Source organism: Pelodiscus sinensis, chromosome 6, assembly GCF_052426305.1.
Source record: "Pelodiscus sinensis isolate ZL-2025 chromosome 6, ASM5242630v1, whole genome shotgun sequence".
NCBI lineage: Eukaryota > Metazoa > Chordata > Testudines > Trionychidae > Pelodiscus > Pelodiscus sinensis.
In genome coordinates, this window is record NC_143057.1 from 100,711,032 (window position 1) to 100,731,108 (window position 20,077).

The 20,077-nt window shown below is 39.5% G+C and overlaps 1 protein-coding gene across 2 annotated transcripts; it reads right to left on the minus strand.

Moving 5' to 3' along the window:
* Positions 1-2,181: 2,181 nt before the first annotated feature.
* Positions 2,182-14,905, minus strand: ISL1 (ISL LIM homeobox 1). Of its 2 annotated transcripts, none has more exons than XM_006139524.5 (6): positions 14,575-14,905; positions 13,645-13,834; positions 10,701-10,960; positions 8,183-8,466; positions 6,660-6,827; positions 2,182-4,531 (listed from the first exon to the last, which is right to left on the minus strand). In XM_006139524.5, exons 1-6 carry the CDS (start codon positions 14,600-14,602, stop codon positions 4,415-4,417), a joined length of 1,047 nt encoding a protein of 348 aa, XP_006139586.1. In that variant the 5' UTR covers positions 14,603-14,905; the 3' UTR covers positions 2,182-4,414. The 2 variants fall into 2 exon arrangements, with proteins under 2 accessions (XP_006139586.1, XP_006139585.1); XM_006139523.5 differs by having other exon boundaries at positions 2,183-4,531; positions 8,183-8,469; positions 14,575-14,903.
* Positions 14,906-20,077: the final 5,172 nt, after the last annotated feature.

Below are 20,077 nucleotides of genomic sequence, written 5' to 3' on the forward strand. Positions count from 1 at the left end.
GTAGATAGCGCTTAAAGGTCACTCTGGATTTTTTTTCAATTAAAAAAACCAAACTGAAATTGTAATATATATATGTATATATAAACAAGTACTTACTGTTCAGAAATTTGATTTGTCTTAAAATTGAAATTCAGACCCGGATGGTCTGTGTTTCATCCAGACATTGGTTTAGAATGTTCCAAGATAGATTTACCTAGACAAAAAAATGAAATGAGAAGAGTTTTGAATATGATCTTGGTGCAGACAAAATTCAGAGTGAACTTAAACAATTCTTTAATAAGATCACACTCGTGAACAAACACTTCGAAATTGCACAGTTATCGTGCATGTTGCTTGTTATTAAGACACAATAGTGGGGAGAAAGAGCCATGGCTGCTGGTTTGATTAATTATCATCCGTTTCTTACAGTACGTGATAAAACTAGCGGATTGAATAGCGCAAATGAATGCATCCAAACAATGACTGTCTCTCATAAATTCTGCTGCCCTGGCTCACCTGAGTATTCTCAATGAAGTCACTAGGAGTGAACTACTCACACATATTTGTAGGTGCAGAATTTGTCCCGCAATATGTGTCTCTCAAGCTCCTGAGATGTACACGTGGTACCAAAACGGGATACAAAGAAAAATACAAGAGTGCAAGAATCCTCAGACAGTAGAAACTTGTCTGAAATTATCTCTAGCTTCATTAAAAAAAAAAAAACAATACTTCTTAACATAACTAATTCATCCTTTAACACCCCTCTTCTCTCCTCCCCCACTTTCCCCCCAGCCCGAGGTCTGAACTCTAGGAACACAGATCTGACTGGTAAGGTGTAAAACTGAGTCTGCTTGAAGGATAATACTGATCCTGGAGAATTTGTTGCAGAAATCATATTATCCAGAAAGAATTTAGAGCAATCAGATGGGGAGGGTTCTGGATTCATGAATAATAATTTCAATCTAATGGTTTGTGATTAGAAGAGAGATTTAGACACACTAAATACTGAAGTCCTCTTCTTGAGGCAAAACTGTAAAAGAACTAAAGAGCTAGGAAAAAATGCACTGCACTACAAACATAAACAAGACTCTGCTAAAAAAAATACAAAGAACGCAATTAAAAGGACACCCATTAGTCTATTCACTGCAGTCCAATATGCTCTATGCAACTATTTGCAGAGAAAGTTACATTTTCCTACTGTGGATTCAATTCCCTTAGACTCCACTCCTCCTCCCCCCCCCCCCCCCCCCACACACACAGATGCAGACTTATACATTGGCATCTCCTTAGCAATTAGGATAAAAGATTGAGATAACTCTAATGAGATATTCAAAACTAAATGTACTAACTCCTAAATGCATTTTTTAAATCCCCAAATTGGCAAATTCCATTCAGCTCTAGAAGATTTCATTTAAATAAGTCCACAAAAGATATAAAAGAAGAGATTGCTTTCCCAAGGAAAAATAATTACACATTTTAACTTTACATCAAAGGGTCAAATTGCCACAAACTTCCAGAAGCTCTGCAGTGTATTCTAGATTCTCACAATACTTTATATTGCACAGCAAACTGGAAGGGATTGTTGTATATATAGCTGGGAGACACATGGCTATTTAGAAATGTAAAATTCAAATATGAAAAATGAAACCGTGAAAAATGAAAACCAAAGCCAAGCCTTATAATCGAGAAAAATAAGAAACTTGCATCTTTTATTGTCTATAAACAACTAGGCCAGGACATTCCAACTCTCAGCAATATTGAGACTAATCCTGATCAGTATGCCCTCATTTTGATTTAAATGGGAGTTATTCTTACTCTAGGAGGGCTAAACTGGAGCATTTGTCACAAATTAAACATATCAATCAACAGGCAAGTCTAATGCAATAGTATTCCCACTATTTTCAATGAGAAGTTATTTTGTTTCCTGTGTGCAGTGCAGTTTGTCAGAAAGAGGGAAAGAAAGGCCACATGTAAAGAGCCCAGTCTTGCCCTTAACCAGAGTTTTCAGTTCACAAGCCAGGTTCCTCCTAGAACTGAGTGCTAAATTCCCTCTCTTTAATAGTAGAAGAAATTTAAACATGCATTGGACCAAACTGAATAATGATATGCTGTCCTCTCCCAACCCCACGATATTTATCAACCCTAGGATCCTGTATGAAAATACAAGTGTTACTCCTCACACAGTTTAAGGTAGATTTAATATTTATTTAAATATTTATCAAGTATTCAAAAATGTATTACACTTGAGCATACAAAATGAATCCAGTTTCTTATCAGGGTGATTGAAATCCTTATATGAGGCTTTTAACTCCCCCTTCCCCTCCCTGAAATGTTTTTCTATAGTTTGACTAGCTGGGGTGGGTTAGGATGATGGGGAGCATGAGGGGAGGCAAAGAGAAAACAAGATTATGTTAAGAAAACATGAAACTTTGGAGAAACTGTCATGCAAACCAATTTGTCTTTGTCAGACTCAAAGTCTTTGTGTATTTCAGTTGTTAAAGATTTTTTTTAAGCAATCCTTTGTCCTGTAATGGCTGTGAGCATGAAGAAATACTTGAAAAGGAGAAAAAATCGTACCCTCTCCTATAGTTTTCTGCTCCCCCCCCCAACAAATCTCCCATGTTTCTAGCTTTCACCACCACCTTCCACCCCTCCCCCAAATTAAAAAGGAAGAAAACAGGAGGGGAAGGCAGCAAGGAAAGGAAGTCAAAAGAAAATAACAGAAACACCAATGGTGAAATTTCACAGCAACATCCAATCAAGTCTATTCCTCTTGCAGCATTTTTCAATCATTTTGACAGCAGACACTGATAAATAATATTCATACTAAGCAAAATATGTCCCTTTTATCAGGCGCTTATACTTTAAATACAGGCCACTTGAACAATCTTAACAAGGAGGCTTTGGTATACAGCACTTTTTTAAAAAATAATACAGTTCAGAAAAGCTGAGCTCTGTTGGCTATGTCAGTTCTTTAGGTGTCTCAACATTGTCTGGTCATGCCTACAGTAATATTACTGTTAAAGGGCAGGAGAAGAGGGGGAAGGGAATGCTTGCAACATTATCAATTTTTTAAGGCATCATACCAGCCCTAATATAGTTGTTCAAAATTGAAATTTACAAGCTGGTTATTAATACTTGCAATAAAATATCATACTCTATATTTCAATACGAATCAACTTTGTATGCAATATTTTATTTCAGGTATTTAGCTGTGAACTTGTAAATATATAAAAGAGGAAACTTTTATTAGTTTTATTTTCTCTATATTCCAAACGCTTATTTAGTGAAATAGTTCTGAAGATATAATAATTCTGCATATGGCGCTTTTATTTCACATAATATTTAAGAAAAAAAGACAAAACCACATAGATTTAGACATATAATTCAAAGACCACGGTACAACCTTTTCTTTTTTTACTTTAGCAAACAAAAACAAAAAATAGAGTCAAATGACATGAAAAGTGGCAAGTCTTCCAATAATAAATAATAAATTACTTTATAACTTTTGCAATGCAAGAGCAAACAAAACTTTTCTTTCTTTTTTCCTCTTTATTTCCAGAGAGAGAGAGAGAGAGAGAAAGAGAAACAGTCATTTTAACCAATAACTATACACATCTTTGGGGGGAAAAAAGTTCTTGGACGGACACAATTCAAACACAATCCCGAGACGCTTTGTGGCAAAATAGAGGTATACCTTGTTGCAATGCTTTATAAGTCGGTTTTTAAATAGGCATTCAAAAACCTATTTTAAAGTCGCTTCAGACTTCTCAATAGAGGATGGATCTCAGCAAAACCAAAACCCCATCTACAGTACATGCTATAAGAGACCCAGGAAACAACCCCGTAAGAGTCAACTAAAAAAAACCCCAAACAATTTAAAAAAAAAAAAACATTGCAAACCAACGCAGCTCCTGCTTCCTGCAATGAATCTTTCAACCATGCGGGGCCAGATTGTCTTTTCCTGATGTTGTGAAACCTATTAGAGTTCCTTTTTGGCAAGTCAATGCCCAATAAGAAACAGCACCATTCAGATTAGGGTGGACTAGATCGACAGTCTCTGTATCTCGGTTTCTTTCTAATATGTTCAGTCAAATGAAAAGATGTTTCCTCTTCTTTTTCTGAGATCCATGAATACAAATCCTCTACGTTTTAAAAACGTCTTTTCGATGCTCCTGTGATCATTGGATATCATGTGTGTTTATTTACTCTTTTAAATTATTATTATTCTAGTAAGATCCCATGATTGTCTTCACAGTGTTGCTACCATTTCACTTTGTCATTTATAACAAGACTCCGTGCATTTCATGGAGCATTCTTTGTTAGGGTAATTACAGGTTTGTTAAATACTTTTAAGTTTCAAGAGTCCCAATGTGATAACTTCCCCGATTTCTTCAAAAGGGGAAAATAATAATAAAAAAATCTGAATTGTTCCTCATGCCTCAATAGGACTGGCTACCATGCTGTTAGGTGTATCTGGAAGCTGAGAGGACATTGATGCTACTTCGCTTCCAGTAGAATTGGAACCAGGTCCTCCTTCTGAAAAATTAACCTGCCCAAAAGAAAATAAGGGGACATAGTCACAAATGTAGTTATAGTTATTAATTAAAAGCAGGAGAAGAAAAAGAAATACAAATATATACTCAACTTGCACTACAAAGGGCATCACCCAATGAAATCAAGGGGAGTTTTTCCATTTACTTGAATGAGGTTTGAATTAGCTCATCAGTCAATTCACTCAACAAAGTAGATTTCTAAAACCAAAATTGGGGAAGCCCCAAACTGTTTTTAATGACACCTGTTTTCTCAGGACTTTTGGAGATCTTTGCATTCTAATTGTTTGGGAATTTGAATTCCCAACAGTATGTTGCAATCAATTATTTAAGAACTTTGTGTTTCCTGACATGAAAGCAAGGCTACTTCCCACTTCCTTTTATGGTACATAATACAATAACAATTGGCACAAAGCTCTATGAGCATAATGAGTTTGCTTTTTAATAAGACATCTTCTTCCCTGAGAGTGATGGGGAAGAAGATGAGTCTGTATTAAATGAGACACAACTGGGTAGCTTCTGTGAGTTGGTGATTGGATATTAGTCTTACAATGTCCACTATTTGGAGAGTTTAGCATTTCTAATATACCCCAAATTTGGTTTTCACCTTCTTGGTTAGAAGACTTTGAGATTAAGGCCTTGCTTACATTGCAGAAATTTGCACCAGCCATTTGAAAGTTCACTAGACTGGGTCCATACTACAAAATGCTCCTGATATATCTATTTTCCTATATGCTCTATTTTTGGTCAAGCTGACATTTTTTAAAAGGTCAAAAATTGCTTCCTGGTTACATCCCAAAATATTGAATTCTGTTGCTAGACCTAGTACCACCAAAGGCCAGTCTGTCCAGGGCTTACAGATCTTTCTGGACCATTAACCCATAACAAGTAAACCAGACAAAGCAGTTCAGTGTTTTGCTTTTTTGGGGGAGGAAGAGGGAGGAAGGGTTGTTTCTTTTTTTCCCCACCTGCTGGCTGGCTTGGTTGAAGCAGAGGAACTAGAAGATGCTCTAGAACCAAGATGATCTGTATTACAGCATCAATAATACAGCTGCTAAATTAAAGGGAATTCCAAATGGGCAGGGTATTCCAATTCATTCTTCAGCATCAAATTAAAAAAAAACCAAAAAATGAGTGAGTCACTAAAGGGAAAGGTCTGAAAATGTATATTGGTGCTATAAACCTTTATTTTTATTTTCCAAGATTATTCTGAAAAATTGTCTGACCAATGAAAACATCTATGGTAATATTTCATTATTATTTATTACTGTGAATCACTGAAAAACCATACACAACGTACCTTATTATTTTAAAGATCTGGTTTAAACACACTTAGGCCAGGAAATTGAGTTAAGGTTGAACTTCTGTCCTTAATTCACCTTGTTGAGCCTAAGTATTGCAGATGATATGGTCCCATATGAGCTGCCAAATGACGTAGGCATAAGGAAGTGAGTTAAGAACAGAATTTATTCTTAAATGTCTGTTTTCTTGTTGGTTAAGCCAGTCCATTAATATTGTTTGGCTTTTGCATGTGACTATGTAATAACAATTCTCTTTATAAAATATAAATATAATTTCAGAGGGATAGATATAAATATTTGCCTGGAGTTACAAACTTAAAGATTTATACTTCCCTTCCCTCCCTGTTTTAAGAATCATATCTGTCTGGATGATGTTATATTCATATAGTTGAACTTAATTCTATACTATATAGGCAAAATAAAATATGTGGACCCCAGGTTAGTAATTGCTGTTGTAAGATTACAAAGAGTAAAATGATAAATTGCTTATAGTTTTAATGCCCCATGTCTCCTCTATAGATTTGCTTTTAAATTTTATGGCTATAATTATTTTAATTACTATTTCAGACCTCAGTTTTGGGCCTGATCCAAAGCCCATTGAAATCAACGGGAGCCTTTCTACTGACTTCAAGTGGGCTTTTGATCAAGTCTTACAAAATCCGTTTTATTCAAAGCACTGACATATTGCAACAATGTAAATACCAGGAATGCATTTATAGTCTCGAGTTCACATCTCACAGCAGCACACCTACACCAAGTTTAAAGAATACCCAGTATTCTGCCCCGTGTACACATTAGCATATTCAGTCTGGGAACTAGCACTTACTAGCTGCTGAAAAGCAGGTTGATCTATGTCACTCTGCAATGCGAAGTCACTCAGTACTTTCCAAGGCGGCTGGTAACTCTGCACTTCCACTGGGTTTGCCTGTAAACCCCCATCATGTCTCTCAGGACTAGCAGCCACCATAGGGGTTCCTGTCATCCCTTGAATATTCTGTAAACAACCGACCCAAAGATGTTAATGAGCTTAGTTAACTTTATTGTATATAAGCGCTGAGTCAATAAACTGCTTTTCTATCTTATCTATACAGTCGCCTTTATTTACATAGTTAATCTGCTGTGAATGGCTTACCCTGTTCTACTATAGGGCAGCATATTTCTGTATTTATCCCTCTAGAAGCTTACTTTCTTTCTCCTTAATCCTTGTATGTCTTCATGCCCGGTTGCCTAAAAGGTTATTAACTACTTGCACCAAATAGCATTGCCCGACGATGCACAGTGAAGAACAAGAAACGGTTAACAACCTTGGGTTTATATTTGCATCCATGCTAGCTGCGACCTTAGCTGGATCGTATAACCTCTCTGCTACTAGCCTCGGGTGCCCGAGTAGCTTTGAAACCCTTTGTGTATTCTAAATGCTACGGCTGTTATGTACAAAATGACTCGGAGCCTTGAGGAACTGTGTGCTGATAACACTGTGTTTTACTGCCTTCTGACACGGTAAAGTGAAACTCCTTCAATTCCACTTAACTAGGCAGCCTTATGAATTAATAGTCTTTTCAGGACAGCCAATACCCTGAAAATAGCCATCCGCGTTTGTGTTGCACCAACACAGGTTGGTCACATTTTGTCGCTTTTTGAAAAGCTCCAACAGGAAGAAAAAAGTTGCAAAATGGAGAAAGGCAACTTGTTTGAGAAATCTCGCTGTTTTAAGCCAAGATAACTTGTTTGCATCTTGTGCAATTTTAAATTCTGTGTCTAGGATGACAAATCAAAATCCTTCCTTTGCATTTGTCTTTTGGCTCAGTAGGTGCAGTTGCTCAGGTATGCCAATATGCACCTTATCACATAGAAAATGTTAAGGAAACGCATCACATTTGTGGTTCTGACTCCTATGTGAACCCATCCAAGAGGGAGAACGTCTTTTTCTATTAAGGAGTCCACCGCACTTGCAAAATATCTATTACACGGTGTTCGGCTTATTACATTCCCTAAACTCGAAGGGTCACAATTCACACAGCAGTGAAAGTACTCTGATCCACACTATATCCTTAGCCCCGCATAAAGGCGTGTCCCCTGGAGCAGGAGGTGTAATCTGCTTGCTATGTTTAATTGCATTGACAATAGAATACATGAATAATATTTACAGTAATCGGAAGGCAACTGTACCACATCTGTACTGTCTTAAATATGGAGCTCTCCCATAAACAGCATCATTTATCTGCCCAGACAAAACCAAGCCCCAAAGAAAGCTGGTCAGAGGTGGTCTCGGTACGATTTCAAGATCAAAGGATCGTTTCCAGTTCAGAAAGGAACGTTCCATTAGGAGCACAGGCTGCAGCCACTTACAGTTTTGTCATTGGGCTGCTGTTGCTGAAGCTGCTTCATCATGATGCTCCTTTTTTTGTCCTTACATCGCTTGTTTTGAAACCAGACCCTGATGACCCTCGGGCTGAGGCCAGTCATTTCCACCAGTTGCTCCTTCATGAGGGCGTCGGGTCTGGGGTTGGCAGCGTAGCAGGTCCTCAAGGTGTGAAGCTGTTTCTCATTAAGCACAGTCCGGACTCGGGTGGTCTTCTCCGGCTGCTTGTGGACGTGGGGTCGAAGAGCGGGCTGTCTGGCAGAGATAGGTTCTGCTGCAAGGAAAGGGGAAGGAACGAACAAGATCTCCATAAGGAAGAAGTAGAGAATCTACAAAGACTCAGAGCTTTCTCGGGCAGATCCTTACTGAAAAGGTCATTCAGACATTCACCTCTGAGCTGTTGTCCTTATCTCTCCCCTGAGAGCAGATAGAATCACACCATTATTGCCATTTCCTACTGCACGGACAATTTTGGAGGGGGAGAGGGGGACAATAAACAAGCAGCTCAGCCCCATTTTATCTCCGGCAGACAAGGAATATGCTACTTTGTTGTAATAGACATGGGGTGTGTGGGGGAGGGGAGTATTTATTTATTCATGGAGAAACCACTAAAACAGATATTTAGCTTTAAAAGTTTAGTAACAGGGAACATTTTGAATAATTTGTGTGACTGCTTCCTGTATGCAGATTATTACAGCCTAAGACCAGTTACATCAACTGGCTACCAGCAGTTTTCAATCGCGGCTCCACAAAAACAAAGCAAGGTGTACATTGTAGAAAACCTTACATGTGAAAGGCACATCCTGAGATCCCGAGAGAAGAAGCTATTGGGGAAGCTGGAGGTTGAACCTGAAGTTATGTCACTTTGTGCCCTACAAATCTAAAGCTACTGCAAAGTCATAAAAGGTGATGGGGGAAATGGCAGCTGATTTATTTTCATGGAAACCGTCGGGAAATGGAACCAAGAGGACACTGCCATTTCGAAAGTTAGAAATATATCGTTTTACTTTTACATCATATATTCTTATTTTCTTCAAATAATGAATTTATTAGAATGCCCTAAATATCACTTGACCAAAAATAAAGGGGAGAAGTTACTAAAAGTTTGGCCAATGAGTGTTCACTTTGTACTGTAAAATCGGGTTTCTATTTCTCCGGATGTCACAAGAAAACATCAGAGATTAATTCGGAACAAGAGCCCCCAATATTAGCAATTTTGTAGCTTGCAGACACAATATTTCTTTTAAGAAATGCACAAATATGCTTGAAGAAATCAGCATAATCAGTTCGAAATTCTGGAATTATTATTTATGTGTTTCTCTGCTATATATGCACAGGTCATTTGAAAACTATACAAAAGAAGAAATTGTGCAGGAGTAAACATGGTTGTGTTTGTAAATATCCCTTAGCCTTAGTTACCTGGCTAGTACTACTCCATGCCAATCTTGTGTTGTTAACTTTGTTTGTGAAAGATGTCCCCCTTCCTAAAGTTTAGGGTTTTGTAAATATCTAATGCATACTTCGAAAACTGAAAGTGTAAGTAAATCTGTATGTTAGATCAAGTCTAAAGTTGCAACGCAGAATTTAAGATGAAATTCTCATCAAATCACAAAAAACGTTTCAAGGAGGCAGAATCACGTTAAAAGGCAATTAGTGAAGATTAGCTTGTTGACAGTTTTAAATTACAGCCTAAGTGCTCGCCTGTAGTATTAAGTCTCTGTCTTTTCGTACCCCTTTTCTATTTGTATTTTAAAACAATCTGCTTCAAAAGTTTTGGTAAAAAAATAACGGACATTGGATTTGTGATATAATATTAATGGGCTATAAACACATCATATTATCTATCTATTCAACTTTCAAAAGAGAAAAGTTATGCCTAAAGGGATCCATTCTTTCTTCCAGGCTCTCCTTAGACAAATGCACATGCAATACCTGAGGTATGAACTTTCAGTGAACCACTAGATTTCAAGGTTTTAATACTGATTTAAATGTGTGTATACACAGGTATTCATATAAATACTATATATAATGTGTGTGTGTATCGTTATACAAATTATACACACACACACACACACATCTATAATGTATTAGTGTATACATACACCCATATAGTTTGAGATATATATAGTTAAAACTGCATGCCTTCAGATATATACATAGGTGTGTACATGCATATAGACAGGTGTGTGTACACCTATTCTATTGTCAGGTGTGCCATGTTACTATCATATTGTTATCTCCATGTGTATATATACACAATGATACGATATGTGTGGTTATATCATTGCTATTTCTACAGGAAGGCTCACCCCTATGGCTAGAGCTCTAGAGCTGTGCCTGGCTACACACGCACACATGTGTGCCTACTGCAGGGCTGTACGGTACAGGCGGACGGGGCAGAGGCAGGAAGGACTGGAACAAAGCCGCGGCAGCGGCTAGTGGCCCAGAGTGGCTGTGGCCTGCAGTGGCAGCGGCTCGCTCTCTCTCGGGGGGCTGGTGGAGTACCTGCCATCTGCAGCGGTCTGGCGGGATGAAGGGGGCTGAGCGGGTCCCCCGCTCCCAGGCTGGCCCTCTCCACCACGTCGTGGTCTGCTCGGCAGAAGAGGCCGTCCTCCCGCAGCGCGAATTCGTCCCCTGGGATGAGCTGGCGGCTGCAGGCCACGCAGCGGAAACACTCGATGTGATACACCTTGGAGCGCGCTCGCATCACGAAGTCGTTCTTGCTGAAGCCGATGCTGCACTTGGCGCACTTGATGCCGTATAACCTGAGCAGGGCCCGGCCCAGAGACAAGAAGGAGAAAAGAGGTTTCACCCCCTAGTCGGTTGCAGCCCCCCGGCCCTGCTCGACTTGCCACACGCCGCACGCTAGTTAAACGAGTCTTTACAGCTCAGAAGCTCGGAGGGGGAAGGAATAAAACGGATTCAGTTACTGCCGGTGCCCAGATCTGGCCGCTGTAAAAGGCAGCAGCAGAGCTCTTGCTCGCTCTCACACACACACAAAACCTCCGGCAGGGTTTTCCTAACCCCTCTGCTTCCCCGGAGCCTGAGCTGCCCAGCAAAGAGGGTGGCGAGGGGGGCTCGCACACTGGGCGCAGGGCACATTGGCTGCCCCACGCTGCTCCAGAGCTGGAGCAACCCGCTTGTGTATAATCTGTAAAATAAAGGCTGGCTCCGATGACAGAGAGTGACACCCATTGCACAAACACAAACCTATTAGCCTCTCTCTCTCTCTCTCTCTCTCTCTCTCTTTTTGAATGAAACCTTCAGGAGTTTTGCCGCCTCCTGCACACTAGGGTTGTCAGTAGCCACAGTTGTAGTTTTCCTTTCTCCGAACACCGAAGAAGGAACTTTTCCAGGCACTACCGGGCTCAAGAAATTTTCCCCCTTCCGCCTTCTTTTTTGTAGGGTAATCTTTCTATGAAAGTACATTTCCAGCCCTTTTCTTAATTCCACCTTTCCACTCTCCTCCACCCCCATCAGCACCACTTTAAGATGAACGCTCAGCCTTAGAACGAAAGAAAATACGAATCTTCAAACACAAATGAAAGGAAAACTTCCTTACGGGTATTTCAAGAGAGCAAATCATTTGCCTCTTTGTTTTATACACCTTTAATAGCTACTGTGCTGTAGCTTGAGTCCTCTTCGATGCGGAAAGAGAGGGACATGTCAGGTAGCAATATCTATCTATACAGATATATTTTTATTAGCTGCAGTTCTGAATCATCTTTCGCAAGCTCCACAGTGTATCGGTTCACACTGAATATGATTTAGCTAAGTTGTTTTATTAAAAAGGCAAGCTAGTATAATAAACATATGCACAGATAGGTATGTATATAGGTATTCACACACTCCTAAGTAGTTTATAATATGCACACACACCCATAAACTCTCTCAAATACCCTCTAGAATGCACACAAACTCTATGCTCTGTGTATATTCACACACATACATGTATTCCTACCTTATGCGTGTGCCTATGCATAGCAGGATGTGTGTTATGTACAATGTATTTAGTTTGTGCTCAGACCTAAAACTTCGAACTGTGAGTTTTCATGAAAAATTGCTCGATCTCTAAACATAATAACTTACTAGGAACACGAGTTATTTTTGCACGTATGCTTCAGAGTTTATATTTGTTTGAGAGTCTAATTCAAAATCGCCCCAGCACAGAGTGTACACCTTTTACTTTAAATAATTTGAACAAATTAAAATTATTTTGCAGAAAATTGTCAAAGATGCAATTTATTTATTCATTTCCTCTACTCAATGAAATTGACACAGGAATGACCAGATCATACTCCCAAACATTTTCTCTCTTTTGAAAATGGGAAAGAGTCAAAGCAGAATGATGAAAAAAATAAAATCAGATAAAAACACCACTCCCCGATACCTTTAAAAGTAAAGCCAGGAAAGCAGTGGATTGTTCTCAACATTGCAAAACGTTGAGGATAATTTCACAAGATGTGGCTTTAAGGAATTAACTATCATATGATCATTGGAAGAATTCAAGTGGTATAAAATTAATTTATAAAAGGTATCAATAAATGTATGATATTTACTCCTGAAAGTTTCTGTAACAACGTTTTGGCAACACAGCATAGTTAATATACAAAATACTGCTGTGTACAAACCTAGCAGATGACACTATAGGATAGCAATAGATAAATATGACCCAAGAGCACAAATAATAAATACGCCCAAGTTCTGCTTTGGTTTCGCTACAGTGTTAGGATTGGCAACTCTCACATTTTATCAGTTACCAGATTTTAATGTGAGGAAGGAAGCAGTTCCATTATCTAAATATACCCAATTGTTCGCGAACAGATGATGGGCAATTTGATCTGCTCTGTCTAATTCATCAGCACAGATAAGATAAGAAAGAAAAGGCATCCAGATATCACCAAGGGGTTAATATTTAAAAAGATTACATGCCAGTTATTTTAGCAAAGAAATACTGTAGTCTGTCTTTTTACCTTACAAAAAAGGAACTTCCTTCAGATAGAAACTGTCAACTTCACCATCTTTTTAAAAAATAGGCCCTGTTGTAAATAGGTTTATTTGCCCGTTGCATACATGTTTGAAGTGTCTTCATTCTGCATATGATTTTAGTCTTCCTGTAACTCGTAAATTCAGAGATGCATTTTTTCCAGGTTTAAAAGCTATCAGCTCTGCGTCGCTCCTATGTTATTTAAAATACATTTAGATGATCTGCTTTGTTAGGATCACAGCACATACTGCAGGAAGTTGTGCTTTACCAGGAGAGGTCCTTACAAACCCTAGCGACTCCAGACCGTTTTATATTTTTCATTTTAATTTATGGGATACACTTAACTAGAAGTTTTTTGTCCTTGTACCTTTGGATCATTAACGTTAAAAAAAATCACACTTCTTCTGCCTGTCTCTATAACTGCAAAACTAACCAAATAATCAAACAGCATAAATGGCGTACCTGATATAATCTCTTTTACAGTAGGTTTTGCCATCCCTAACAAAGCACGTACAGGTCTCGTCCAAATACTGATTACACTCTGCACACTTCAAACACGCCGCATGCCATTCCAAATCCGGAGAAACCCTCAGAATATACTGATCGTGAATTTGATTGCCGCAACCAACACATAGGGAAATCAGACGTTTTTCTGAAATGAAAATAAATACATGATTGACTAACCGTTTACTCTCCTACAGAGATAAACACACTTTTAGTGTCGATCTCTTATAGGGCGTTCTCTGGGAGGTTTAGACTTTTTTTAAAAAAAAAGAGTATTGCACTTTTGGATGGTAATTGAAGTGTGCCATCAAAACCTTGCCTCATTTAGAAAGGAGGCGGACCGTATGTTAAAATGCAGATGTGAACAGCCTTCGGTGTGAAGCTTCTAATTTTGCAAGCCTGGCACGCAACCCAAACTCCCTCGTTTTGCAATTTTTTGTTTCGCTCCAGGGGAACATATGAATATGGTTTTGGCTGGAAGCGTTGGGAGCTGAACGCGTGGATGTTTAAACCCCTCTCCCGTATAACGCAGGGCTCGATATTCTGAACAAGCAGTTGTCACTTTGCTCTCCTTCGCACGCCTAATGCTAATTCGCCTAAGTGGGCTAGGTGCTGTATAGTCAGGCAGAGCCATTGGGAGTCTAAGGCGAAGATAGCTCAGTCTGCAGAGCTGGAGACACCATGACAATCCTGCCTGCGCCCCAACCTTTCAAGGAGCAGGACTCAAGGCTAGGGAAATGCAGGGGTAAGAAGTTAAAACACAGCAAGCATGCAGGCATGGCAACAAAGGCACCTTCTCTACCATTCCAGTGAAGTTCCAATGAGCTGACTGACACGGTTACAACAGACACATCGATTCCAACAACGGTAAAAAAAAATCCGCCTTACTTTTTGGTGGGTCTCCCATGTCTCCCATATCTGTAAGAGGGTGTATGGTCCACAGTGGAATGGTGGTGTGCGCTTTCGTTTTAAGACCCCAAAGTAGGTTTGAAAGCTGTTGCTAAAAAACAAGAGCAAAGCGTGAGCTAGTGGCAGCAGGGCTGCAGGCGGGGCAGAGGCGCCGGGCGGCACTGCCCTCCCTCGCGCTGCCGAGCAGTCCAGTTTTGCCCGTGTGGTGGGACTGGAAGAGGCGCTGCGGAGCCGGACTCAGCGCTGGTCGGGCACTAGTCTCTTCCTTATCTCTTACTCAAACTTCTCTGCTCCAACTCGGCTGGATCTCCATTGGCCTGACGTAACGCGCGGGGACGTCAAGCCTGTCCCGCGCCCATTGGTGGAAGGGAGCGCAGAGCAGCTGTTCTGATTATCATATTTCAGGCGCTGGAGCCTTCCGACGCTGCTGCTGCGGCTCGGGGATGCAGGGGCAACTTTCCCAGTCCTCGCTTGCGTTCCCCTCTAGACTTGATTCTTGCCACCCGTCTCCTTCCGAGCGCCCCTGGCACCCTGCATTCTACAGTCTTTGCTCTGTCTCTTGCGGACGCTTGTCAGACTCCCCTGCCCCCCGAACTTCTGGGAGAGTGGGGTTCTGTCTATTTACATTTCAGTATTTACAATTCCCTATTTGGAGGAGTCAGCTATTTTCTTCCTGGGTTTCTGTCTTTCTTAGGCAACAGAAATTACCCCCGTTAGATTAGGGGCTAACCCAATTTTGTCACGGGAGAAAAAGAAATACGCGCTGCATTAAGCCACAGATGCAAGGTTTAATTGTTTGTCTTTCCCACTCTCCTTTCCCCTTGAAATTGTGAATTGCCGCTTCTTGGGTTTTATGCTAACACGAAATCGAAGATGCAAATATTTACCTTAAACTGTTCCTCAAAATGTCACCAGTCCATTTTCTTTTCTTTTTCAAATCCTTTTTACGTCTCCTTTATTTTAAATTGACGTTTAGGTCTCTCCAATATCATCGGTTGGACAATAATGGATATATACGTCGTATAGCAAAGTAAAGTCTAGCTTTCTCTATGGCAAACATTCCAATTTATCTTTAAAACCCCGCAAAACCTAACTCTACCCTCTTTTTACCATAGTTTGTCTGGATTTATAGCAGTGCAAATTCTGGAGGTAACATACGTCTTTAAATGTACCTCTTCTTTGAAAAACGCGGAGAATTTCATTAAGTTACTCAAGGCAATTAAAATATAAGAAATATTGTTTAGCTGGTCCCCTATATATTGTTTATGATTTTTCAGTTACGCACATCGGTACACAGGTGACCCTAAAGCTAAAGTCCTCGAAACTTCAGGGCCACGAAACCTTCCGCAGGCAATTTCAATGGCCCTTTAAGGAGCTGCTGGTTTAATAATTTGACTCTCAATTATTTAAAGCTTTAAAATCTAGTAAAACATATGCCCATTTTTATAGTTTAAGGCACCTATTTATTTGTCTATTTGCAACAACCAGGTTTTGATCATACTATGACCTGACCCTCTTCGTTGTTAAAAACGTGAGGCTGTATATCCCCCTTATACCGTTATTACCCCACTATCCAAAATGAAACAATACCTTACACAATTTTTTTTAGAGTTTGTTTAGAACCTCGCTGTGTCTCGTTCTATATGGGTTCTTATGCCGCTGTCATCCTCTTATTATCTAAGCGCCTTCCAGCTGGAGGCTTCTAAACAGTGTTTATCAGAAATAAACGTGCCCCCCCCCCAACGTCCCTTTCTTTAAAGAAAACTGACAAGGCAAGAATTTGGATAAAAGGAAAAAATACAGTCTAACTAAATATGTATACACACTGAAACTGTGTTGCGATAAAATGCCCAAAAGTTATTAAATGTAAACTTCATGATTATTATGCTATTACAAAGCAAATTATCCTGTAGGAATCCTAACTCCATCTGAAAGATGATTTCATGTGCAATGTGCAGTGTGTATGTACATCTAAGAAAAAGGGAATCGAAGGTTTCAGTAAAAATACTAAAGTTGGCTGTCTTGATATGATTTCAAGATGTCAGAATGAAAATATGTTGTAAATACATACATATTATATATTTGACATTTAAATGAACATTAGAAGTTGCAACTAGGCGACCATTTAACCTTCTTGAAACCAGCGTGGTTTTATTTATTTATTTATGCTATCATCCCACATTGTGTATTAGCCGTGTAACCCAATAAGTAAAGAGCAAGAATTATTGCTGATGATTGCAATTCCTAATAAATTGCCTGGCTCAAACTTTTGGTAATGGGCACTGCCACATTAACACAACTAAAACACGTATATTGTAAACAACCCGTCTCCCCCTCGTCCCCCCACACACATTGCAGACAAAGATTTCCTAATCACCCACTATGCGATCTTGTAGAAGACTTTCCATAATAAATGAATATTAAATATATGCGTCAAAATTACTGTATAGTCAGTTCAGAGTAGGGGGAGCCATCGCCATTGCTGAATGTTTGAGAGTTTTGTCTGGGACATTTGTGGGGAGATATCATCAGGCCATTGTAGTTAGTGACTATAACAAGAAAAGTATTACATGGACATATCGCAATCAAAATACTAACGCTTTCATGTGGCAACTTTTACAATCAAATTAAATCTTATTCTCCTTTTCAGACCTTTCTCTTTCTTCATCCTTATACCGTTTCTCCCACCACATATGTACAACTAAACCAAACCAAACCAAAGTAACAAACGTACCAAGAAAACCCAATCGCACACTTTAAAATGCGTCTGTTGAAGAATAAATCTCGCAGTGATTAGCAGTTTAGACAATGTTTGTAATTCACGATCGCAGTAGCGACCTCTTGTGTTCAAAAGAGGCATTTATCTACCTAAAGTCACGAGCGCAGGCACATTTTTTTGACCTTTTGTAAATTTCTATGTAGGAACAGAAATAATTCTCATCCTTCTTGAACGTGGCATACTAATGAACCTACTGCGGAAGCAAATGAATGGAAGACCTTGGTGGACCACAAATAAAAATACACGTGTAACTTTAAAAATGAGTCCTGATCTTAATTATAAACATCGATGGGAATTATAAGTGACTTTAATATAGAGGGTCTTTTCTATGTCAGGCCCATGTGTTCTTTTCCCAGAGATGGTCTGCATTCTTCTCCTTTGCGAAAACACGAGGGGGATTACAATCAGGAGTCCATTTCTGAAAGGCTGCCTCTGCTTTGCAAGCCGAACACCATTGTTTACTTGAAAATAACTCAATCTGGTTTTAATTCTATTAGCCCCCTCTTCTTCTTCCCCCTTTTTAAAAATAGTTCGAGCAGAGGTGATTGAATTTTAAGCTTGATCTTGCAAACGATGTGCAATAAGCAAGAAACCTGTCTCCGCCCCACCAAACCACGATTGGGAAGGAAAGGAGGGATTTGAGGCTTTGATCAAGCTTCCCCCCCCCCCCCCACGCTACTGATTTGCTTACTGTGTATTCGATTCGCGTTCCTGTGAAGGCAAAGCTCTATATTTAGCCAGCATCAGAATCGGGTTTAAGGGCGTGGAATAATGAGTGGAACTGCCAGTTTCAATGAGTAAGGTATTTAGAGAAAAAGCCTGCCGCAGGATTTCTCTTTTATGATATCAATATACACGTGATTGGGAAGACATAAAACGGGATTTGTACGTATTTTAGACACTTCCGAAAATCTGTTATTTCTCTTTGTTCCTTTTACTTTCCTTTCCTTATTTATTTACTTTTTGGGGAGGGAAGGGGCACCGAGGGGTTGTCTTCTAACTAACAAGTGTATGGCAATACAAACAATCAATAGCTTTCACCACGGTCAGAAGCTCCTTTGAGATTATGTGCCTTTAAAAGAAGCAGTGATTAACCCTTGATATTCCATAAAGAATATTTATCTATTGATGCCTCTAAAGGAACATGTATGTGTTTGATAGCGGTACAACTGCAGAAGATTCATCCATTGCACAAAATAATTGCAGCACTGTGTCAGAAGACAAAGTCACAGTTTTGTTTTTAAAATATATAGCTCCACGAATGTATGGACAGACAGTCATTTTGATTTCAGTAAAGGGCTGCCGTAGTGTAGTTCACTACTGAACTTTGAACATGAACTTGAATTGGGCAGACATTACGTTGCATCCTTATTATTTGTTTAATGAATGAGAATTTCCTTTAAAAATGCTAGAACAATCCTCGGATGTAATCTAGTCTTTCGGTGTAAATTTACGAGACTAAAGTGTGTATTGACATTCTATATTATTCAGGCACTAGAGGTAGCGTGTGAGTCTTCTCTGTAGATTAGGTTCTGGCGGGGTATTTTTGTGTGTTCACTACAACACTACCGTACGATACACACGTGGAGAGTTATCCGACAGGTTATTCAAGCCTTAAGAATTTACAGTGCGGACTAAGGTCAGTTTTCTCTAAACGGTTTGGACGACTCTACAATGGGCGTATTGGATCTGTCAAGCGTATTTGGATTCCTGAAGGTCCGAATTTACTTTAATTGCATCACGGAATCCGGCATATGAATTAGATTTGTGCCAATGAAATCTGCTGAGGAAGGGCTTTTGTAATATTGAAATACAAAACAATGCAGCGAAGAAATCAATCATGAAATTTATTAGATTCTCCGGAGAACAGGGCTTGATTCTCTAGAGGTGTGCGATCTTTAATCTTCCAGCCCCGGCTGCTGCATGTTCCGAAGAAATGTACCATATCAGCACTAAATCTATCAAAATACAAGGAAAACTGTCAGTAGCTTTCTGGAAGCCTACAGCCTTCTCGAGTTAATAATACAATACGCTTTATTAAATCTCCCAACCACTTAAGAAGTAACATCCCTTTCCTACCATATCTGACAGCATTAAATCTATCACTAAACAGGGCAGCTCAAACGCCCCTAAATTTAATCCATGCAAAAGAAAACTCAGAAACAAAAATACATGGAGGAAAGCGACGTTTTGCTTTGGGGACAAAAAGTCAGCAAGCCCTCGTCCAAGAGTGCGCCTTTACAATGATGCGAATGGTTTAGAAGTGAATGTTTTAAAACTAGGTAATTTTTGCCCGTGGAAATGGTTAAATACAAATAATTGGACGGTTAAATATTATGCTTAGCATCCACTGAACGCTATTGGAGAGCCGGGCTATAGCCAAAAATAGGGGCGAGGGATGTAGCTTTGATATTTATTGCTTTAAACTTTCCCCTTTGTTATCTTTCCCTCGACAGGAAGTGTCCGAATAAAGAAAATAAATCGGAGACCTTGTCTAGAAATAACGTGGAAAGAGCGTGTGTGTGAAAATTTAGCCTCGTATTTGCAGTCCTTACTCAGGCAAGATTCCCATTGACTGTAATGGAATTAAGGACCGCGGGATCGGGTCCTTTTTTGTTTTAAAAAGAGAGAGAAAGCGATGGCTATTGTCATCTTCTTCCCTGACACAAAGACAAAGACTCGAAATGATGAACTCTTTTCCTA

Excerpts from the sequence above, each read along its gene's own strand:
- ISL1 (XM_006139523.5), bottom strand. The coding sequence starts at position 14,602 with ATGGGAGACATGGGAGACCCACCAAAAA. Across the intron at positions 8,470-10,700 it reads CAGACCGCTGCAGATGGCAG|CAGAACCTATCTCTGCCAGA; the intron begins GTACTCCACCAG and ends CTTTCCTTGCAG. Across the intron at positions 6,828-8,182 it reads AGCAGCCCAATGACAAAACT|AATATTCAAGGGATGACAGG; the intron begins GTAAGTGGCTGC and ends GGTTGTTTACAG.